Source organism: Perna viridis, chromosome 12 (assembly GCF_037379345.1).
Source record: "Perna viridis isolate PV_CMFRI_1.1 ecotype Kerala chromosome 12, ASM3737934v1, whole genome shotgun sequence".
NCBI classification, from domain to species: domain Eukaryota; kingdom Metazoa; phylum Mollusca; class Bivalvia; order Mytilida; family Mytilidae; genus Perna; species Perna viridis.
Window position 1 is genome coordinate 27,116,447 of NC_142456.1, and position 22,895 is coordinate 27,139,341.

General features: G+C 32.3%; 1 protein-coding gene and 1 long non-coding RNA gene across 7 annotated transcripts in view; one reads left to right on the plus strand and one right to left on the minus strand.

Moving 5' to 3' along the window:
* LOC148601877 (uncharacterized) overlaps positions 1–14,875 on the minus strand; it is a 19,277-nt gene extending 4,402 nt beyond the window's left edge. The window contains exons 1-3 of one of the 6 annotated variants that reach the window (XM_088556518.1): positions 14,783–14,801; positions 2,334–2,464; positions 1,723–1,809 (exon numbers count right to left, since the gene is read on the minus strand). In XM_088556518.1, the coding sequence (XP_088412644.1) occupies positions 1,723–1,741 (19 nt within the window). In that variant the 5' untranslated portion in view covers positions 1,742–1,809; positions 2,334–2,464; positions 14,783–14,801. Of the gene's footprint in view, positions 1–1,722; positions 1,810–1,864; positions 2,054–2,333; positions 2,465–5,956; positions 6,097–14,782 lie in introns of those variants that run through there. The other 5 variants (XM_088556516.1, XM_088556521.1, XM_088556519.1 and 2 more) reach the window with 5 other exon arrangements.
* LOC148601878 (uncharacterized) lies at positions 6,387–22,773 on the plus strand. The gene is made up of 3 exons (XR_015917338.1): positions 6,387–6,472; positions 10,617–10,714; positions 19,520–22,773. It is a non-coding gene; the product is annotated as an uncharacterized LOC148601878 (long non-coding RNA).
* The last annotated feature ends 122 nt before the right edge of the window (positions 22,774–22,895 follow it).

Consider the following 22,895-nt stretch of genomic DNA (forward strand, 5'->3'; position numbering starts at 1 on the left):
AAAAGCAGAAACCATTACTTTAAGTGCTATATATGTACACAAATCGCTATAACCATCACTAAGGAGAAGTGGGTATTACATTTCTACCCTCGACAGTACACTAGTTTTACTTTTTCGGAAACAATGCATTTTCGATGATAACCTGAAGTATTTAAATAGAAATTATGGTTTAATCTCCACAAGTCGTGTTCATTATAAATTAAATTATTATTTTGTCTGTAACTTGTACACGTACACTGTATGTCATAATTGACTTTTTCACAATTTCTGTATATACAATAGTCGAGTGAATGTGGTATTATGAGTAGTTATTATATATTATGCAACAGTATAGGTAATAGTTATTATCCAATTATTCAAGAATTAAAATAAGCATTCTTCAGACGACAGAGTCTAAGTTAAGTTCCAAAGCATGTATGTAGTCTTGTTATTGAAACGTCACCAGAAACACTCAGTGGTCGAAAACAAAAATTAATTATATATTTTAAAGGTGATTGGGGAAACGAATGGCGAGGGTCCGGTCCTTCTATCGTTCACGAAAAATTTTGTTGGAGATTGGGTAAAAATGACAAATGTATAACCTGCACAATTTACGGGGAAGAACCAAAACCTTTCTACGATTGGCCACGTACTTCATTTTACTTTACCGTTGGAAATATAAATATGAATTGACCCTATTTTTTTTTCGTTTTTTCCAAAAAACAATTGTAAGAAAACACTTATACAGGTATAAAGAGATTAAAAGGGAATATGTCAATTCCCTTTCCTTTGGCACACTAACCGAAAAAAAATGAAACAAAAAATTAGAAAAAAAAATGGCGACAAACCTGTGAGCGTCCTTTCCTCAGATAAACTTTCTGTATACTATATACAACAAAAACCCTACTGTAACATGACACATTCTTACGTAATGTTGCCACATCTCGCAGTTGTTTATTGAATATATCTATTTTAATTATCCCCTATGACAATAACCTGGGGTCAAACTGGACAATGAATGAGTTGTCACAGAGGTCCAGGCATTAATATATGTAAATAATGTATATATACCACAAATGACAACCGGTCCTAGTTGGATGTAACATGGGATACATGCATTTATCAAAAGGTGTATTATATATAAAAAAGTGTTTTCTTCTTTAAAATTTTAAGTCCGTATGAAAAAGGAAAGAAATTAAGAAAAAAAAAAAACATTTCGGGGCAAAAATTTAGCATTGAATATATTAAAACCCAAAGATCTTATAGATTATGAAATTCACCCCCTCTTTTCCGTAAATAAACGTCTATGTATAAAAATACAGCCCTAATAATGATATAAAATCCCCCAAAAAATTAAGGTATTCCCCACTTCGATCGGGCCTCTTGTTTCCTAAAGTGTATAACATGCAGTTACTTTTTCGCAACTTCGATTACATAATGCATTACCTTCATGAAAAATTAGCGACTAGTTAATGCTCGTAAATCATTTCTGAAACAATGGATGTATAATACATTTTGTTTTGTTTCCAATACTTTAAGTATATATATATTTTCACCCTTGTGTGTTTCTCTATCCTTTGCTCATGTTGCAAAGCCAACAGAAATCTTAAATTAGCCCCCATCCCAACAGGCACGTATACAGGAATCCATAGCATGGTCCAGGCTACAATTTGCACATTTTTCACAAAGTTTTCCAACAAAAAAGGAGGGCCCATCCCGAAACTTGAATCAGCCAATACCCACCTCCACCTATATCTTCCATAATCGGCAAAGCTTGTTTTAGAACGCAAGTATGGGTATGTAATTCTCACGTCCAAGTTGAAATATATGCTGAATATTAGAAATAAAACATTGTATTTAAACTAAACTAGAGAAATAGTCATACCTTTATCTGGGAAACAGTCTCAATATGTTATTAGTTAAATTAAGAAAAATCGATTTGGTTATCAATCCGACTTTGTGTACACTGCACGATCTAATTAATTTTCCTCTGTAGTTCGAAATGGTTCCAAAAAATCGACCAATTAGCTAGCGCAACCAGGGAGTTACAATCATAGCTTATTTGTGTGTAAAAGTGCAGTTGTAGTCACGCGTTTTATTGCCAGCATATCCGCTAAAGGTTTTTACATTATAATTTTGAGAAGTCATATCATTTATTTTGATAAACAACTACAAATCCTGTTTTGAAAATAAAGAGAGAAACAACCTTTTCAACAAGCAAATCAGTTTAGTTATGTAAAAGCTAGAAGCCAGAGCTAAAGTCGAAGACAATAAGATAAAACAAATGAAAAAAATTGACAACATAATTTCTCTAATTAAAATGAAGTTGTGTGATAAAAATCAAACCGGCCTACCTGTTCAATCCGTGTTATGTCTAGTTTTATGGTTATGACAAATGTACTTAGTGAAGGTCACCTCTGTTTTACATAGCCTTCGGTTATCCCTAGCTAGAGCGAGCTAGTTCACCTTGGTAGTGACTTTACAACTTAAATAAAAAAAAATTGACACCGAATTTTAGAGATAAAGAGAAAATACTATGCTTGATTCGTGATGAGACGAAACTGGTCATATTCAGTTACCAACATCGTATGCTGTTTTGCCGTCGCTAATTTTTGCTAATATAGCATTCTTATAGACTACCAATTTATGATCAAGTATTTCCTATAAGAGTCTTCAATCTAATTAAAATTAAATCTTTAATTACGCTACACTCCGTAAAAAGACTTGGCACAAGTCAGATCGTGTATTTTAATCAGATTGAAGAGTCTTCTGATATCTACAAGTGTATTTTACTTATCCATTGCTCATATAAATGAGGATCTAATCCTTGAATAAAAGCGATACCTGTATATATATATATATATATATATATATATATATATATATATATATATATATATATATATATATATATATATATATATATATATATATATGAATACGGTTTCAATTATATTCACTTGAATTAATTTCCGGAAAGGATCGAACCACATTAATGTCGCGCTTCGATCCGTACTTAAATTCCTATTTTGCACGAGTAATCAATGGAACCAACAATTCTAACAGAAATAAAAAGAATTATTGTAACGCAAGGAAAAAGATTCGACAGGGGAAAAAGCGACACACAGCAAAGAACATGTAACAACCGAAATAACATTATTCCATGCATGATGCATCTCTTGAAACTGTTACATGTACACGTGGTACATGTGACAAAACGAACTATTCCAGTGCATATACCTCCAAAAATCGTTCTGTTAAAGCCAGAAAATAATCATTTAAAAATTCAGGACCACGTTCTTGGTGAACAGTTCCATCCTTTCATGCGATTAAAAAAAGTAATATATGAATCTCAATTTTTTTTTTCAATTTTAACATATATAAGAAGAATTTGCAATCTTTATACATGTACATGCAGAATTAACACACCTATAACAAATAGGGAACATTGCCATAGTTCGTATCAATACCAGGTTATTATCAACTTCGACATTGATAAAATTCATTACCAGTTAAAGTACAGACTGCAAATAGTACTTCTAACATAGAAATGTATTTCTGACATCTGTATTAAATTGGAGAACTTGCGCCACGTGATTTCGATTACAATGTGACTTGCATTTTCTTCTTGGTTCTTGGTAAAACAATTACCACCAGAACAAATTAGGAAAAAATACCCGTCTCCATTTTCGGACAAGTATTGAAATATGATGTCATCTGTACATGCTTGCAGATGAGAAGTAAAACATGCAAAACAAAAATCACTCGACTGTACATGTCCAACAACAGTATTTCGACACTACTGGTATAAAGTGTATGTATATATGTATGTATGGTCAACGAAACAAAATTTAAGTTTCAGAATTGAACATAGTAAATAATAATAATAATAATAATAAAAACTAGGACCCCATTTCTACAGGCCCCGTGCAGGTCCGAGTGTTAAAAGAATAGGCCTGCAGCAGCGCTAAGCTTGTCGTAAAAGGCGACTAAATAGTGCTCAGAACCCTAGCCGGGGGCTAGGGCGCTCTGCCCACAGAGCAACTGGGATGTGTGCCCCAGGTGGTGGAATGGGGTACTCTTGGCGTGTTACATGCTGGGGTTGTCAGGCTATAATACGGAAAACCTGACCGCAAACCATAGTGGTGCACCGTGTTGGGAAAGATGCCACGTTCCTCGCACGTTAAAGAACCCTACTGTGGTATTCTCCCGGAGTAGGAACCACAGGGCTCCGCCACAGGAGGCTAAATTGCCCGACCCTACCCACCTCTCCCTATTTCCAGTGGCTATCAAAATTTGTCGACCCCATTGTCCTTGTGTCCCATCCCTTTTTCATTTCATCATCATTTCATGTTCATTTTATCATCAATTTCATGTTCATCGTCTGAATATAGCTGAAATACTGCTGCTCGGACGTTAAACCCCAACAAACAAACAAACAAACAAACCATTTCTACAGAGAAAAAAGTTGATCCTGCCTACATTTTTACCAGCTTTCTTGCTGACAAAAAATTAAAAGACCTTTCTAAAATTTTATCAATTTTTTTTTCGTGGAAAAAGGGGGGTGATCGGTCAACTCCACAATAAATCACTATCTTTATAAGATTATATTTTTTTGTGGAAAAAAGGGGGGGTCGGTCAACTTCACAATAAATCACTATCTTATACACAAAAGTAACATTTATATTTTTCGGTTTAAGAGGACGTGCATATGAGATGCAATGGCGATTATAAAGGAGTTCACGTGTTGTTTTTATTTCTGTGCAAATAACCTGGAACCCCCTTTTAAATTTTGGATATGAACATCTTCTCCCTTATTTTAGCTGTGCCGGAATTCGCTCAATGATCGTGTTCGTGCTATACTTCGAATTTTAATTGCTGTGTCTGCTTTAGTTGGAATATCACCAAAAGAAGAATAGTTATTAAAAATAAGAAATTAGTTTCAGAGACAATTAATATTTATTTACGATTGTTTGATTTTTTCCCAGCAACACCGTATATAGGTTGGAACTTATTCAATGTGAGTTTAAAATGTTTACATTATTATTGAATTCGAATCAAATTATTAGCTTTCATTCAGAAAATAAATAGAATGCGTCGGCACAGGGGTTGACGCTACCTGTACTGTGCTGTGTAGGTGTTAAAATGAAGTCACCTGGAACCGTTTAATACAGAGGTACTTCGGGGAGAGTTTTCGAATCTGACACCGTCAGAGTGTGGCCACAATGTTTGTTAATACCCCGTTTGAGTTCATGGGTTGCCTATAGATTGTACGTTTCAAATTAATATTATCATTCAAATTGACTGTGGCATATATAGTAGGCGTTTGCGCCTATACAAATGTATTAAACATATAGCGATGGATTTTTTTTGTAAAAGAATTGCAATTATACATCCCAAACGTGCATGTAAGCTTAATTGAGGCATTGGCGGATCCAGAAATTTGGAAAAATGGCATCCAGAAAAAAATTCTGCACGAAATTAATGGATAACCCGACAAAGTGCCATGGGGTCTGGGGTCGGAACACACTGGATCCGGCGCTGCTTGAGTATCCCCTACTCTAGTTTTCTCGGGATAAATCTGGCATTTCGCTACTCAATGGTTTTCTTTGTGCACATCCATCCTTCTTCCTCTCTTAAATTTTAAGGTTTTTATCGACAACCAAAAAACAGAGTAATAAAAGAACAAAAGAACGGCAAAAAGTGTGTACCCATTCAAATAATTTACAACTTATTAAGCTTATCATTGCATTTATAAGTACGTGCATATATGTTAAAATTTATCGTAACCTTGGATAAACTATGATAATTTAGCAAAGATATAAAACCATTATCTATGGTTAATATAAGTTACAAACAAAGAAAGAGAGAGGAGGAGGAGGAATAATTTCTAGAGGTTTTTGTTCCGAATTCTACAATTTCCCATACACTTGTAATTAAGAATTATTAAAGTGCCTTAATCATTATTTTGTTTTACCTTTTGAATCTATTTCATCACAGCAAGGGCGGATTTTCCCTACCGCTGAACACCCCAGCCCTTTTAATTGATTAATGTTTCTGTTTAATGGAATCCGCCATTGCATATGTACGACATAAAAGGTGGAGTGTGCGTATAGTCCTTAAGAAAAAGCCAGGTCATTTCTTCTGTATCTGAAAGATAGTAGTAAAAAGGGACGTTTGCGTTTTTTTTTCTTTCAAAAGCAACCTTTTCTTTGAAGCAATTTTAATGACATTAATTAATCTCAAGATTGAAAATGACTTGTATTGCGCAACCAATCGATTATTCAAAACATTAATCCTCTTGTAACACTGACGTATTCATCCGTCTTGTTCAAATGTCATAATCTCCCAGTATTTAATAAAATTTCTCCTGTTCAGGACCCCTGCAGGTATTTGCCAATACAAGTATACACTATTGAAATACACAAGGCGGAGTGTGTAAATTCGTAAGCTGCTCACAGTGTTGTGATTGTTTTAGATCAATTTAGATCAGGTAATTTCTATTTTACAACGTACAATTAACCTTTCAATTCATTAATTGCTAAACTCAGATGAGTAATGTACATACAAAAGTTTTGTAAGAATTGACCTCTAAATGTTCGTTTTGACGGTCGTACGAAAGTCAAAATACTTGTACTCAATGCTCCGTTGGACGACATAACTGTTAAGTGTAAATGTGTGATCAGCAATTTCTGACACCTTGTCAAGGCGTGATTTTATTGCTTTCTGATTGAAATGGTTTCTGGTACACATTAGGATTTTCCGTGTTAAATAAGATCTATTGGCTTCACGTGTTGTTCTTGAAAAAGGGGGAAGGGACTTCTGTGAAACGGATGATCGATTATAAGAGCAACATGAAGAACAGGATCTACCATCGATATTAACTACAATTTTATTAAATTATACCCTTTAAAGTAGAGCTATAAACTGGCCATAAATGAAATATATTCTGTATGTGTTAATATGGGGTAGGCATTGCCTAAATCAGCGAGCACCATGAGCTTTACCATACATGTACCGTCGGTATGAGACTCATAAAAATAATAAAGTGAAATCAATATTTTTATTTGAAAATCTGCCATCTTAATAAATGGGGAAGTTTTTTTTTCAATAAATGAATAACATGAGAAAAAAGAAGTTTTTTTCCTCCAAAATTTCATCCCCATACCCCTCCTTCCCCTCACCTTCAAAATGGTCGATAACTTTAAAGCACTTCGCAATACTTTACAGTTTTTATCCCTTAAGAGCATCTCTAGCAACATCCTTTTCAGTTTTGGTCCGTCAGATCAATCTGTACAGTTTACAATATTATACACATATCATGTGATGTAAACAAAATTCAGGCGACAGCTGCTAATTCCAAAAAAGAAAATGATTGCCTTTCTTATCTTAGAAAAGCTATGCTTCGATTTGGATATTATAAACAGAGTTTTATTTTGTTCCAAGGCGGGTTTGGTTTTTGACAACAGCGACAGTAGAACAGCATGTATGTACATCCACGTGTTTCCCAAACTTTTTAAAAACATCATATTCACTTCTTTCAATTAGTACAAAAAATAGAGAAAGACCCGAAAACTATCAGAACAGATGAATTTATTTTTACTGAAAGGTAATCTAAACCAATGTATTTTTATTTGTTTGGTTTAAGGAAGTGATGAATTTTTTCCGTAAGAACAGACACTTTTTGTTACTTCTGGGACATGACTTTTTCCTCGTTAGTATATTGGGGAAACTTAAGGGAAATTTAGATAGTACATGTAATAACTGTAGAGCTCACACAGCTTCACGGTGCTCGCTATTAATTTCTACTGCAAAGATAACATTTCTGTACAGTTGAAGCACAGGGGCTTACTCCAACTTTCAAATATGCAGCCCCCTTGTATATAGTGGGGTTGCATACATGATATTGAGAGCAAGCCCCTGTGGTTGAGTTGCATTTTTTATGTAATGCTGCATTTTCTGTGTAAACATTATTCGGTATCAATGCATCAGTGTTTTTCAACATTGGATTTTTTCGGTTTTCTGTTTTTACCCTTATTAGACATCACACTTTTGGAAACACTGTTTTGAAACATCTGGCTGGTAGCTAAAGGATTTTGGAATTATGACAACCCTCACTTTGGAGGCTGAAAACTGTTAAAGTCTGGAAAACTGTAGGAACACCACCTATCCTCAGTCAAAAAAATAAGGATTGGCTATAGCTTTTTGAAAGACCTATCATGCCCTCTCTGGTTTTGCAGTGATACTGGTGAAAACTTTAGAACTGATGATACTCCAACAAGAAAGATTTTAACTACAAAAATTTTTTTTCTAAAATCCAAAAATTTCTATCTCAAAATCCTTGATTCAGTGATGCCCAGTTGTTCCGGATTGAGCTACAGTATAAACTGCATCAGTATGAATTCTACGTGATGTTGACTTCATTGTACATTTTGAACTCCATTGTGTTTCAACCAAAAATTATATTGTAGTAAAATTAGTACGTGAATACTTTTCTCTGTACATATTAGAAATGTTATTAAACTCATAGAATTATTAAATGTATCATTAAACATTCGCAAATGTAAAAAGATCTTATACATGTATATGGTGAAACCCAACAGATAAACCCTGCATATAAATTACCTAATCTAAAATAGTAAATAGTTCTGTTCATACTCTCAGAGACTACCAAAAGAAGAAAGCTGAAGACATATTTTCAAATGCTGACTCCACTGTGTGTGGTGGAGATATTAAGATTCATGTTGACAAAAGTATTGAAATTTCAAGTGACCAAATTTTGATACTTACAGCTTTAAACATATGACCTTGAATGATGGTTGGGTCATTAAAACAAAACTAGCTTTAACTGTCAGTTAATTGTGGTCCCAATATTACGTAAGTAAGGTATTTTTTGCTTATCAATGATGGTTAAAATACATGTTGATTTAATTAGGAAATGAATTTTTTTTTAACATTGATGAATGCGCCTCTTCTAATTTTGAATTACATTGTAGTACTATTATATATTACATTTCGTGTATTTCCTCAGTCATGCAGAAATTACCTGGAGTTTAATGTACTTTCTGTACGCCCCTCTCATTGAAATCAAATTGGAAAAATAAACAGTTTGTTTTTCATTGATAACATGTGAATAATTTGTCATTGTATCAGTGGTACAATCAGGATAGTATTATTTAATCTGTTATTCATGACAAAGAGCTTTTAGAGAGATCAGAATTAGTCCAGTCAATCTAGCAAAATTCTTCCCTTAATCAAAGAAGTTTTAAGCTATAGCATTATGGCCAAAATAAGATGATCCTCTAATCAATGCTAGAATATCTACCATAGCCTAATTTTGTTAATTGGATAAAGCATAATAAGATTTTACTGTTTTGGTTTTTTTTTCAGCCATTTTTGCAGACTTATCTTCCCTGTTCAATGGTAATTTCTATAAGAAATTTAAAATGCATATTTTGAGGTTTCAGCATGTTAGAATTTGTTAGACCTATTTCACTGTATATTTGGTTCGTAGTGCTACATATTTTAATCAAAACATTTTCTGTTTGTTTAAGTTTAAATTTATTTTGACTGTATATGTCAATCCAATCACAGGGGCACCTCCTTATACTTGAACAGTTGATTATATAATCACTGGAGCAACCCCTTCATCTACAGGTTGTTATTGAATTATTTTTAACTAGATTTCAGTCATATCAGAAGTCGGTATTATATAATTTCTAATGACTATTTGAAAAAATAAAAATTATTCCAAAATTTGAGCAAAAAAAGTTTTTTTTAGCCCATGGATAGTAAAAAAAAATTATGATTCAATATTTCCCCCAGTACTTAACAATGTAGATTTTCAAGTAAAGTCTTCTTTTTGCAGCTGAAAGAAATTATTTATTTTCACGTTTGCGTAAATACTTTTTAACTGAACATAAAATCCCAGACTGCCCCCCTCAAGAAGACAATTGTCTGTGCATATGTATTTTGAACTGTATTTGGTTGTTGACCCATTGATACTCAGTATTGCAAGCAGATTCTTAAAAAACATGTTCAACAATCAAGTCCTAGTATGTATATAATTTTAGCCCATTAGGACAAGAAAAAGTGTCTGTTTAAGGCTACATGGGATGAAGAATATAGCAGTCTTATGAATTAATTCCGACTTGCCTGACCAAAAACCAAATTTGACATTTTTCTCAAATATAAGCAGTGAAAAAGTTTCAAAAATTTCTGTCTGATGGAATTTTAGTCTGACAATGACATGTCTGTGGGTCAGACAGTATTTCATGACAGAAATAGGGTAGGTAAAATAATTTTTTTTTTTTTAGAATTATTTTACATAGACATTAATAATTATGGGTGGATTTCTCTACTTTAAAGGTGCTCAACCAAAAACAAAAGTTAAATGGCATTTCATTAAAAAATACCAATAAAATGTGTGAGCTAGGAAAGGTAGGATAGGGTAACTTTATACTAACAATTTTTTTCTCTGGCCTCACATGTACATTTATAATACCTATGGTGGTCCTAATTGAAGAGTTTTGCTATTGAATGAAGGGTAATAACTGAAATAATCAAGTCAAAAGGAATATTCAAGATGATGTAATAAACTGCCTCTAAAAATGTTTATTTTTGTCTTTTTTTTTCAGAATACTACCTCAAATCACTATGATTTCCTTGGAGAGTTGTTTGTTATTTCTTCTATCCACTCTAATCCCATCAATTCTGGGACAGGATGATCAAATGAGTAAGTATATTTTCTGTGAGTGACCAGTTCTTCACCTGATTTTTCAGTTTTTATAATTTTTTTCAAACTGTAAGAGTCAATGGGAATATGCTTTTCCATAGCTTATATAAGGTTTCCCACCAAAATACTGGTCTTCAAAATATCATATATAAGTAAAGCCATATTGGAATGTAATTTTAAACTTTTATCTTTTCATGAACAATTTTTCATTTTTCCTAATTGATGGGGAAAAAGAATTATACAAAAGAAAGAATAGTGCCTGTTTCCTGCTACTCTATTTACCCTAGTTTTTTGTGCCTATCCTAAGTATTTTATTGCCATTTTGGTTCATGCACAGTTCAAGACAGATGGATTCCCTTTTAACTCAGTGTAAAATGCTTTTGAAAATTTCTAGAATTTCCCTATCTACCTACCTAACTACCCTATTTTTTCTTGCTGGTAACAGGAGCATCACTTTTATTTGTTATGGCCTTACAGGAAACTATTAATGGTAGTACATTGTATATCTAGACCATGTACAGCAAAGCCTGTCTAAATAGATGAACCAGAAAAAAACCATCAACCTGTGTAAACCAGACATCTTCTAACCTTTGAAACATACTGTCTATTTTATAAAACAAAATGCCTTAAGCTGCCTTAATAAATAAGAATTTAAAATTGTGACCTTTTGAATAATTTTGTTCTAATTTTGCATATAAGGCAAACAGCTACTGTAATCTTTTCAAATAAAAAGTCTGTTATATTAATATAAATGCCATTGCTTATTGTATGCACACAATCCCAAAGCATTTTAATGGTTATCTCAGGGCATAGATTACCGGAGGGCACTTTTGAATGTACCTTTCATCCTTCAGATGATATTCAAAATGGATATGTTTAAGCAATTAACCATGTTAAAAATGTGGCATGTATTATCTCCCCTTTAATACATAATACTGGGTATATATTGTATTTGGTAAATTGTCTTTCATTATTTTGATTGATATAGATTGATAATTGAAATCAATAGATTGTATGACTTAACAACAATGGTCTTAGTCAATATCCTTTCTACCCTGTTTTTACAAGGGATTATAGCTACTTTATTATAATAGCTTTGTCATCATACATGTAGTTAAATGGGTAATTGTGGATAATATTTCTTGTTTTATTGAGCCTGGTTAACCATCTTATCATCAGTTTTTAGCTGGTACTTGAACATGTTTTAGGTCATAATGTGTAATTAAAAGTACTCCTTCTGTCTAATAATCAGGCAAGCTGCATGTAAAGTGTGGCACATGAAGAGAGAAAAAAACGAAGAGTTTTTATTGCATTATCCAAGTATTTCTTCCTTATAACATCCAAAATTAACCATCAAAGTGTTTGTTAAGTTTTTTTTTTAAAAATATTGAAAGGTCAAATTTATTTGAAATGCACTATGGAAAAATCGAGGGAAAATGTAAGCAGTAAAAAATATGTATACCACAGATACTTCAGGATTAATTTGAATAGTTTTTTGGTTGTTTTTTAGATGTATTGAATAAATTTGAGGCAAAAAAGACCTAGATTGATGTGCCTCATATTGCCTGAATTTTTTACAGAATGGTATTTGATAATGTTTCGGTTGAATTGAATTTTAGGCCACACTTAAAATAATATTTGTTTCCACTAACCCAACCCTGGCTTTGGGTTGATAGGTAGGCAAAATATATTTTCCCCTATGTTTATATGATTCTGTAGAAGTGACAAATGTTGCGTTGAAAACTAAAGAAAAAAATCTTGCCAGACAATGGCAATAAATTTATTTGGCTAGGGCCAATTTTAAGGGTAAGTAGGGTAAGGGGAAACTACTATATTTTGATTTTGGCCGTAGGTATTGTGTTATTTTATGGTTTTGAAGAAGGTGATGTGAATTATATTTTGGTTGGCAGCAGTTCAAATTAGTGGTGGCCCTTGGATCTTGGACCCTCAATTTCTGACTTAGTGGCTTTGACCTTTATATTTACATCCACCCCTTTGACTTGACACTTTATTGTGAATTTTAGATTTACCTCAATGAATCATTGATTTGAAATTTTCAAAACTTCAGAACCTTTTGGAAGTAAATTTGAAGCCCTGGGATGTAGATTTTTCTACTTCAATGGTATCCCAATACACTTAAAGCATGCATGTAAATTACAAATTGCACTATCGATTGATGACTTTGACAGTATTGTTCCATGTTCAAAATGTCATTTTCACATTAGAAAAAAAAATCAATTACTTGTTATTTTGTTTTTGTCTTCCTGAGTTTTAGAATTATAATATAAGAATTGTTTTCAGTTGTTGGTTAGATAATTGGATATAAACGACTTCATGTCTGTTAACACTGCAACATAAACCACTTCAGAGTTTATTCAGCATAAACTAACCCAAAGCCGTGTATACCCAATTATCTAACCAGCAATTGAAAATAATCCTTAAATGAATAGTTAAAAAGCAAGTGGAGTACAAATGAATATATTAAGAAGTACTGTAGTTTTTCAGGGTAGGAAAATCACTCAAATTCTAGCCAGTCCTGATTACAATTTTTCAATATATTAACTATATGGCCATATAAAGTTTTGCTAAAATTAGCCAGCCTTGCCAAAAAATAGCCAGTCTCAGGTTGGCGGGCAGGCTAATATTTCTAACTCTTTGGTTTTTTTTTTCAAACATGTTCAATATTTTAAGTAACACTCCAGCTAAGAATCATGCAAAATATGATTCATGGGTAAAAAGCCTACATATTTTTATTTTTGATATTTTGTTTGAAATGTCTTAGTAAACAGAAATAAACATGTGGTTTTTCATATAACCTGTGCTCTTAGGAGATAAAAATTATATAGAATGTACTGTAGATTTCAAAATTAAGGGAGTTAAGTCTGTAAATGGCACTCAAATACAATAGAATCTACTGTATTTTCAATGTCGATTATCTCCTAGGAGCAGGCAGATTTGAATGAATAGTTACACATAATGTAGTATAGACCCATAAAACAACTTAATTACAAAAATAAAAATATGTAGCCTTTTTTGGGGTGTATGACATTTTTCAGATTTTGCATGATTCTTACAAAGACAGCTACTTAAGTTATGGTCTGTATTTATTTTTTTTTTTGAAACAGGCATTTTCTTCATTTTGAAATTGGTTTTATGTGAAATTTGCCCTTTTACATTAAATTTGAACTGTTTTGAATGTTTTATTCCTCGAAAGTAATTTTAACTCATGGTTAACTTTTTCAGCAAGTCCGAATGATTTTTTGAGTGGGCCGAAAAAAATTTGAAATTATATGAAAATTACATAACAAATGCTCATTCGATTCAGACTATTTAGGTATGTCTAAGAACCCAAAAAATAAAAAGAACACTACAACACCCCAAAATTTTTGGGAGTCCGTCGGGCTTCCTAAGAACATAATTTTAGGGGTCCAAGGCAGATTTTAGGTTCCTGGCTAAATTCAAAGACTGCCTTTCAAAACTAGTTAATACTCTGTATGTTAAGCTAAAGTTAAGTTTCTGGATATTTAAGGTTTCTCAGAAAGAAATATTCCTATTTCATGGACAGCCATTTAGAAGTACTTTTGAAGTTTTTGATAATTAGGACTTGAGCCATTTTCCCAGTATTCTGACCAATTTGAAAAAAAATGTGATTAAATATCATAATCTGTAGGAAAGGCTTGTTCAGTTAACATGTCCAGAAAAGTTCTTTTTCATCCATTGCTTTGAAAATAACCTGGAACCCTCCTTTTTGTTTAGACATATTAGAAACTCTCTTTAAAACAATCTGTGTATTAACACCCAATTGATCATGTTCATATACTTGAAGTACAAACCTTTCAAAACTACTGGTTATTATTACTAATTCATTAGCATAATTATGGTAGGCCCTAGTAATATAAGGTGAAGAACCCATGGAGTTATTTGACATGAATCTAAAATTACACAGTTCTAAAAATTGCTAGCTACCATAACTGCATTGTATAGATTAAATGCAAGTGCAGTGTGTAAACATTCTATGGATAATATTTTGCCAGTGAATATATGAAATGGGAATTGATGAAAAATTACCTTTATTCTGCATGTTCTGTCCCACCAAGTATAGTTTCAATTATGAAATGGATTTGTTAACCTAAAAGCTCCCACTTCATATGGTTTGGAGTATTGATTAGGAAAAATTGATTAGAATTTCTTTGTACAGAGTGGTTCCATGTTCCCACGATGTTAATGATTTATTTATCGTCCTGTATTGTGTGATGCTGATCTTATGATGAGAATAAACTTTCCATGACCATATTTATGCATAACTAGCTCATTAGTGAACTTGAGTTATCTTTCTTTATATGAGCCTTAACATGCATATTTTCTCTGTGTGAGGCCTGAAAGGGTAGTTGTCAAGAGGGTTAAAAATCACGTTAGTCAATTTTTCTCACAGTCAAACTTTATGGAATCATGTTCAAGTAGCAATGAACATGTAATTTCTTTTAATATCAATTAAAAATACTGAATGTTTTACTAAAGTATTAGAAAAAAAAGTTCAAATTTATTTGCCAAAAAAGAATGCCTTTTGTCTAGTATACAAGGTGAAAAGGTATGAAGCTTTAACTTACTGAACTGAACCACAGTTTATTGAACCACAAAAATCTACAGTAGTAGGTATAATGTTATGGTGCAGTCGACGTCTTGTTAGCGGCAGCGTTGTTGTCGTCTGTGAATACTTTGTTTCAGTGTGATGACTTTAGTTGTGATTGACCAATTGTTAGGAAATTTAGATATGGTTTTCTAACCTCCAAAGGAAGGTTAAATTTGGAGGTCATGGCCTTACCATTTTAGAATTAGAGGCCAAAAAGTGTAAAAATAGGTGTTTTATTAAAACCAATGAAGAATGTCTGTTTTCCTTCTGATTTTGTTTATTCCTTTTTAGCTCACCTGGCCAAAGGCCACATGAGCTATTGCTAGCACTTTGCATCCTTTGTCCTCTGTCGTCATTGGTGGTGTCATCATGGGAAACTTTTTCTGACGTCTTCTCCCCTGAAACCACTGAGGCAATTGCAATCAAATATGGCATGAATGTTCCATAAGGTATCCTTTATTGAACATAGAACTAACATTGGGATTTTTGATTTGTTAAAATCATGGCTGCCACTACTAAAAATAGACCATAGGAGTCAGAAGTTTTTTGCATACGTCTCTAAAACTGTTTAGCCAAATTCTGACAGGGGTGAAAGTATTTAACATGATGAGATCTATCCATGGTCAAATTTTTGTAATGATCTCTTGAGCCATGTTGGAGTTATTGTCCTTTTTTTCTATGTTTTTTCGCTATTTTTAATGTTATTACTTCCACAAATCTCCCCTTACACTGTCAGACCAATTAGAATCTTAGTATGAATGTTCCCTAGGATATCATCAACAGAAGTGACGTGGAGATTTTTTGATCCACTAAAAAACATGGCTGCAGTTACTAAGGGTCAGAGAAAAATTGTTCATTTAGCCTTATTCTGACTAGTAACAAGTACTCAGCATGATGAGATCTATCTGTGATCAAAATTTTGTAGTTATCTGTTAGGCTTTGTTGGAGTTTTTGCCCTTTTTCAATGTTTTTTTTGCTAGATATACTATGTTATATTATGCTAGTTATGTTATAACTTTAAAAAATTTTCTTGTTTGACACTTCCAGACCAATTAGAACCAAACTCAATATGAATTTTTCTTAGGGTATCCTCAACAGAACTGATGTTTGGATTTTTGATTGGCTAAAAAATGTGGCTGCCATTACTAAAAAAAGAACATAGGGGGTCAGTTTGCAGAATTTTTGCATTTTATTTAAAAACAGCAGAGTTCAGCTAAAATCTTGCAGGAGTAAAATTATTCAGCATATTGGGATGGAGCTGTTGGAAATTTTCAGAAAGATCTGTTGATGAATGAATGAGTTACAGGTCCTGAATTGGATTTTTTTCCCAAATTTTATAACTCAAATTTTGATCCTAACGGTGCACCTGGTCCATGCTCCCAGTTTTTAGGGGAGTCCAAGTTTCTCATTTGCTTTTGTTACTTTGTATGATTTTAGTTACTTCATGTTCTTTGTTGTGTATGTCTGTTTTTCATGCCTGGTCTTTGTCTGTGGATTGCATTCTTTTGATTACCGCTACAACCTTGGTTCCCTTGATTATTCTTTGAAAATCTCCACCTTGAAAACTACTGGATGGATTGAAACGAAACTTAGCATGAATGTTCATCAGAACAAATTTAACAGTCTGTGCATGGTCTTTTTTGGTTTTGTGGTTTGGTTAAGTTGCCTCTGATTTGCCAATATTCAAAGATCAGCTTCTCAGAAAACTCAGGCGCCAATGTCTTGAAACTTAATAGGGTTATGACCTCAATGCCTTCTACAAATGATTAACTTTTTGTGTGGCTCAGGCGGCAGCGAAGGTGTCCACAATCTTAATGTTAAGTTTTCTGACAAGTTCATTTAAACATGAACCCCTTATGCTGGGTCAATGGTATTTGGTTTACAGATGCATTGCCATCATTGCATTACATATTCATGCCAATTTTATTCATGTACCCCTGCAGCCTTGGTTTGTTGACTTAGAAAATTTAATATTAAAAATTTAACACTAAGGTTTCGTATAGTTCATGTAGACATTTTTATTTAAATTCCACCTTTACCTAAATCACTTCTATCTCTATGTGATGCAATAAAAAAAGCCAGTTACTCACATTTTTGCCATTCATAATCACAGGTTTAAGTTATTTTAAAAAGAATTTTGAAGTATTTCACTTGAAGTATTTCACGTCTTTAATTTGTCAGATATTCCAATTCCTCAGTCCTTTCCTATTTCATAATATTATATACATTTAGTCATCAAGCATGTGGCAATTATGTGATCACTTTTTATACCTTGCCACACGAAGTAAGGAGGTATTTTATGATGGCCTGTAGAAAAGTTTAGTTGAGTATTCAACCATCTGTCACCTAGTGCATTTTTTAGTGGTAACACAAAAATGATAATTTCATAGTATTATACAAAATATGAAAGTAACACAAAAAATAATATTTAACAAACACACCATTATATTGACAATATCGAAGTGGTGAGACTTATGATATCTCTCTGATGACAGTTTATTTTGGTATGATTCAAACTTTTTTTATTGGATTTCTTATGAAAATCTCTGCCTGCATTTTTCAATCTCTGATGTTTTTGGAGTTATTAGGGGTAAAAAGGACCACTCCGCAAAAAAATGATTTACTCGACCAATTTGAACCAAACTTGGTATGAATGTTCTTTAGGGTATTCTGCATATACCTGTTGTGGAAATTTTTTATCCTTCCAGAAACATGGCCACTGTTATTTAAAATAGAACATAAGGGTCAGACAAGTTTTTCACATGTTTCTCCAAAACTTAGACTTAGCCAAATTCTGATATGTAGGGTTTAAGTGTTCAACATGATGAGATCTATTCTATTTAAATTTTCTGTTTATCTGTTATGCCATGTTGGACTTACTGCCCTTTTTCACTGTTTTTTGGTTACATTTAACATTATTACTTTTACAAATCTTCTCCTCTGAAACTTCTTGACCAATTTGAACCAAAATTTGTATGAATGCATCTTGGGGTATTCTGTGTAGCATTGATGTTGGGATTTTTGATCTGTTGAACAACGTGGCCACCATTACTAAAAATAGAACATAGCGGTCAGATATATGTTTTTTACGCATGTATCCCTCCAAAACCAAGATGATCCTTATTATAAGGCTGTTTTCAACCAATATCTTGAAAGCTATAATAGATAGAAGGAAACTTTTAATTGCATTTCCATTATGTCAAGGCAATAACTTGTTCATTTTTGGTCCAAGTTGGGACATTTTTTATTGGATTTCTTAAGAAAATCCCTGCCTGCAGTATTCAGCTCTTACAGGTTTCAAGATTCAAGGGGTCAAACGGGCCACACCCCAAAAAAATTCAGCTTTTTAGCTCACATTGCCATGAGAGCTTTTGCCTTCACTTGACATCCGTCTTCATCGTTGTCTGTTAACAATTTTTATTTCACCTAGCCTTAAAGGCGATGTGAGCTTTTCTCATCACTTGGCGTCTGTCATTGTAGTTGTCATCTGTCATTAACTTTTTTTTTTTGAAGCCACTGAACAGAATTTGATAAAAATTGGTGTCAATCATTCCTAGCATGTCTACTCCAAAATTATATTAGTTAATGTCCCTCCTTAAAAGAACATGGCTGCTGTTACTAAAGATAAGACATAGGGATATCACCATATATTTTTGTATAATCACAAAAACCATAAAAGATAGAATAAATCTGAGACACCTTAGGCTCTTTTGCTCAAAGAGATTTATCTTCCCTGCAAATTTAAAGATAATCAATTTACCAATTTTGGAGTTTTGGCCCTGTTTTTGTTGATTTTACTTTTTTTTTGGCAGTTTTTGCCTTTTATTTAGAAAACAGCAGCAGATTGATGATTAATGTAAATTGATCAAATCTATTAGTGGTGCAAATTGCAGAAAAATCTGTTGACCCTTCTTGGAGTTATGGTTTTTGAAAGTGTTATTTTTGACATTTTATTAGTTTTTGCCTATTGTTAAGAAAAGAAAGCAGATTGATGATTAAAGTAAATTGATGAAATATTCAGTATTTCAATATCTCTTTTTGGTGCAAATTTCAGAAAATATGTTGACCCTTATTGGAGTTACGGTTCTTGAAAATGTCATTTTTTGATGTTTCTATCAGTGTTCGTGTATTATTTATCTTATCACTATGATATATTTTATGGTTTTTGTTTCCAGATTCAAAATACAAACATCCAGATGTTGCTGCTGAGAGACGTAATGATATGTACATTGGACTTGTCGTAGGTGTTTGTCTGGCATGTGTCTTCCTTATCATGCTCTGTATCACCTATAACTACTACAAGCACAAACCATACAGAAATGTACCACGTGATGCTGAGGAGCCATTGACAAACACAAGAAAATAAACAGCTGAAGACAGTTTCCATGGTTACCTGAAACATTCTGGGTAATCTTTGCCCTTGACATTCCATCTCTGTGACTGGTTGTCTGTTTATTGTAATATTATATGATTTGTTTTCCAGCAATACTTCAGTTAATTGAATAATATTAATAAATAATGTTAATGAAATTTATATATGAAAAAATGGTTTGGGAATTTTAAAATAGTGATTAAGTTGTAAGTTTGAAATACAGACAAGATTTTTATTAACAAAATTTTGAGACTTTCACTTCCAATCACAGATTTTCATTAAGGAATCTCAAGCACAATAACAAATCTCAAAAGAAGTTATATTTATGTGAATTTTTAACTGTGGAGATTTTATTATGTTTTTGACATTAGAGTACTATAATATTGTATACGTATAGGTATTAGGTTTACCCAGATGATACACTAGTGTTAGATATTGGACAATGTTTTTACCTTGAATGATATGTGCAATCTATTACCATATTAATTTGTTTTACAATAGATTCAATTATTGCATTTCAAAATGTACAGATATGCATTTGATGTCATGCAATATTACATATCAGTTTCATTTTCCCAAATTAGAGCCTTTTAAGTTGCAATGTATTTGAATGTGTATGCATGTATTTACAATCAAATATCCCTTCTCTTATTGGCAGTCCTTGTATGCAATAACTTTTCCGTAGTAATCTAGTTTTCTCCACAGATTTCAATCATAACAACTCTTAAAGCTTATATTTTGTTCACCTTCCTTTTGAATATAATCTGAGTTAATAAAAATACAGATGACAAACATATTTGTGTATATGATCTGACAATAAATGAGTTAGGAAGACCTTTTACACACTTTTGGAGATCATGTTGTTAGATGTAGTCAGTATGCTCCAGTTGAGGTTATTGCAAATATCAATGACTGTGATTAAAGCTATAGCTAATACAGCTTTTGTGGAGGAGCTAGTGAATATCAAGGACTGCAATACAAAAGATCTTTCAAGTTATTGGTTGAGCCATTTGGAGGTTTTAGCAATTAAAAATAGCATAATGGATAAAGGAAATTCTAGGAATATAATTTTAGAGTTATTTCCCTTTTATATATTTACATGTATAAAGAGTAAATGTGTTTAGTTAGTATTTACCCACTTTATTTTAGACAACTACATGTAGATTCATTGATCATAGTAATACACTAGACCATCATACCTTGCACTCAATTTCCATTCATAACTTTTTACCAAATAATGGTTGTATTTCTTCAACTAGATATTTTTTTTTGTGATTAAAAAGGTCAAAGGTCAACAAAAATTATGAAATCTATGTGCATTGAAAAAGAGAGTTGATGGTGACTGAGTGAAATGCTGCTATCATGTTGTGTGTATATGGTAATATTATTTCATAAAACATCAAGAATGAGAATCTAATACAAATTGTTTTAATATAAGTTAGCATGGGCTTTGGAAGCAGTTTGGTTGGTACTGCTCCAACAGGACCAATAATTTAAAAAATCAACGAAACAGTATCAACATTTTGCATATGATTGATATAAAATAAAGTTTTTTCTGAAACTTTATTATTTGGCTGTACCGATAAAAAAAATCTTCTTACCCCAGTGGTTAGTTCATATATATTCATCGGGTTTTCACTCCATGGTTTTTTATTTATATGGAAAATGGTTGGAATAAAGAATTATTTGTGATAAAAGAATTTTGTACCACAACGATAGGAATCAATGGAGTACACATTTTGTAGTTAGTACATGTATTTTCATCCGATTTTCAATCTATAGATATTTTATAGAAAGCATTGAAATGAATTATTTTTGTGATTAAAGAACTCTCTTAACACAGCAAATTTTTAAAAACTTTTAAAGTACTTCTCTGTCTAAGAATTACGTAAAATGTGTGTAAGGTGTGGCACATGAAGAAAAAAACACAGATATTGTATTGCTCCATAACCTCCAGAAATAACCTTCAAGTTGTTTGTAAATTTTGCTTTTGAGATATTGAAAGGTCAAGTTTACATAAAAAAATATGATGTTGAAATGCACTATGGAAATATGACAGGCAGATTTTCCCACTTTTTCTCTTTATATGCAGTCAAAAAATATCTACAGCGCAGATGCTTCTGGGTTGATTAAATAGTTTTTCAGTTGTTTTCTAGATGTATTTAATATATTTGAGGCAAAAAAGACCAAATTGAGAAAAATTATGTGCCACCCATTGCATGATTCTGACACAGAATGGTACCTAATGGTATAGAGAATTGTGATTTTGAGATGCAAGGGAATTTATTTCTCTTTAATGCTATGCATTTGTAAAGGTAAAGGTTGAGGTAAATTTATAGATAAGAATTGTCCCCCCTTTTTTTTCAAAAAAATGATGTTTAAACACAGCAAACTTGTACTTGCTGAACCTAAAGATTAATTGCCTTTATTTATAATTTGACTGTACTGTACATTTAGGTCATAATCATTGCTCAAAATAGCTGGTTTTTTGGAGATTTTACAAAACCAGGAGGTAAATTACTCAGTCTATGTGAAATACAAGTTTAGCTATTCTTGCAAAAAGTTGAGTTTTTAATTACGTTTGACTTGTCATTACTCAACAAAAACTAACTGAAATATTCAAATATGGTTACATTAAGTCCTTAACAAAACTGAAGATTGGTAACTTTCTTTTACCATGTTTAGAAATTTAGCCTAAAAGGTGACAAAAAACACCCCTTAGTGTACCTAGTCATTTGGATTGGAATTTTCACTGTGTTGCTTATAAATTAGTGCTTGATGGGTATTCAAAACATTTTTTTCATCCTTAAATAAATTTAGTTACATTAAAACAAAAGAGGACAAAAATGGGAGGGGTAAATTAAAAAGAAAAGTAAGCAGTATTATTAAGCTATTAAGCATACTCGGCCATAGAAACTAGATTGCGATAACCAAGATAGATTTTCTAAAATTTGTACAGTTTTGCTACATTTATAAATTCTGTAAATACTTCCTATGATTTTTAAAGGTATGATTTTCTATGTCAAATATATGATGAATAAATTTGGTTTTATTAAATTATTGTTTTTTCTTGAAGCCCTTTGTTATGACCAAAAACAGATGTAAATACATGTAATTTGAATGGAGTTATGACTTTGGAACACATTTTTTGTATTATATCCAGCTTAACTTATAAAACT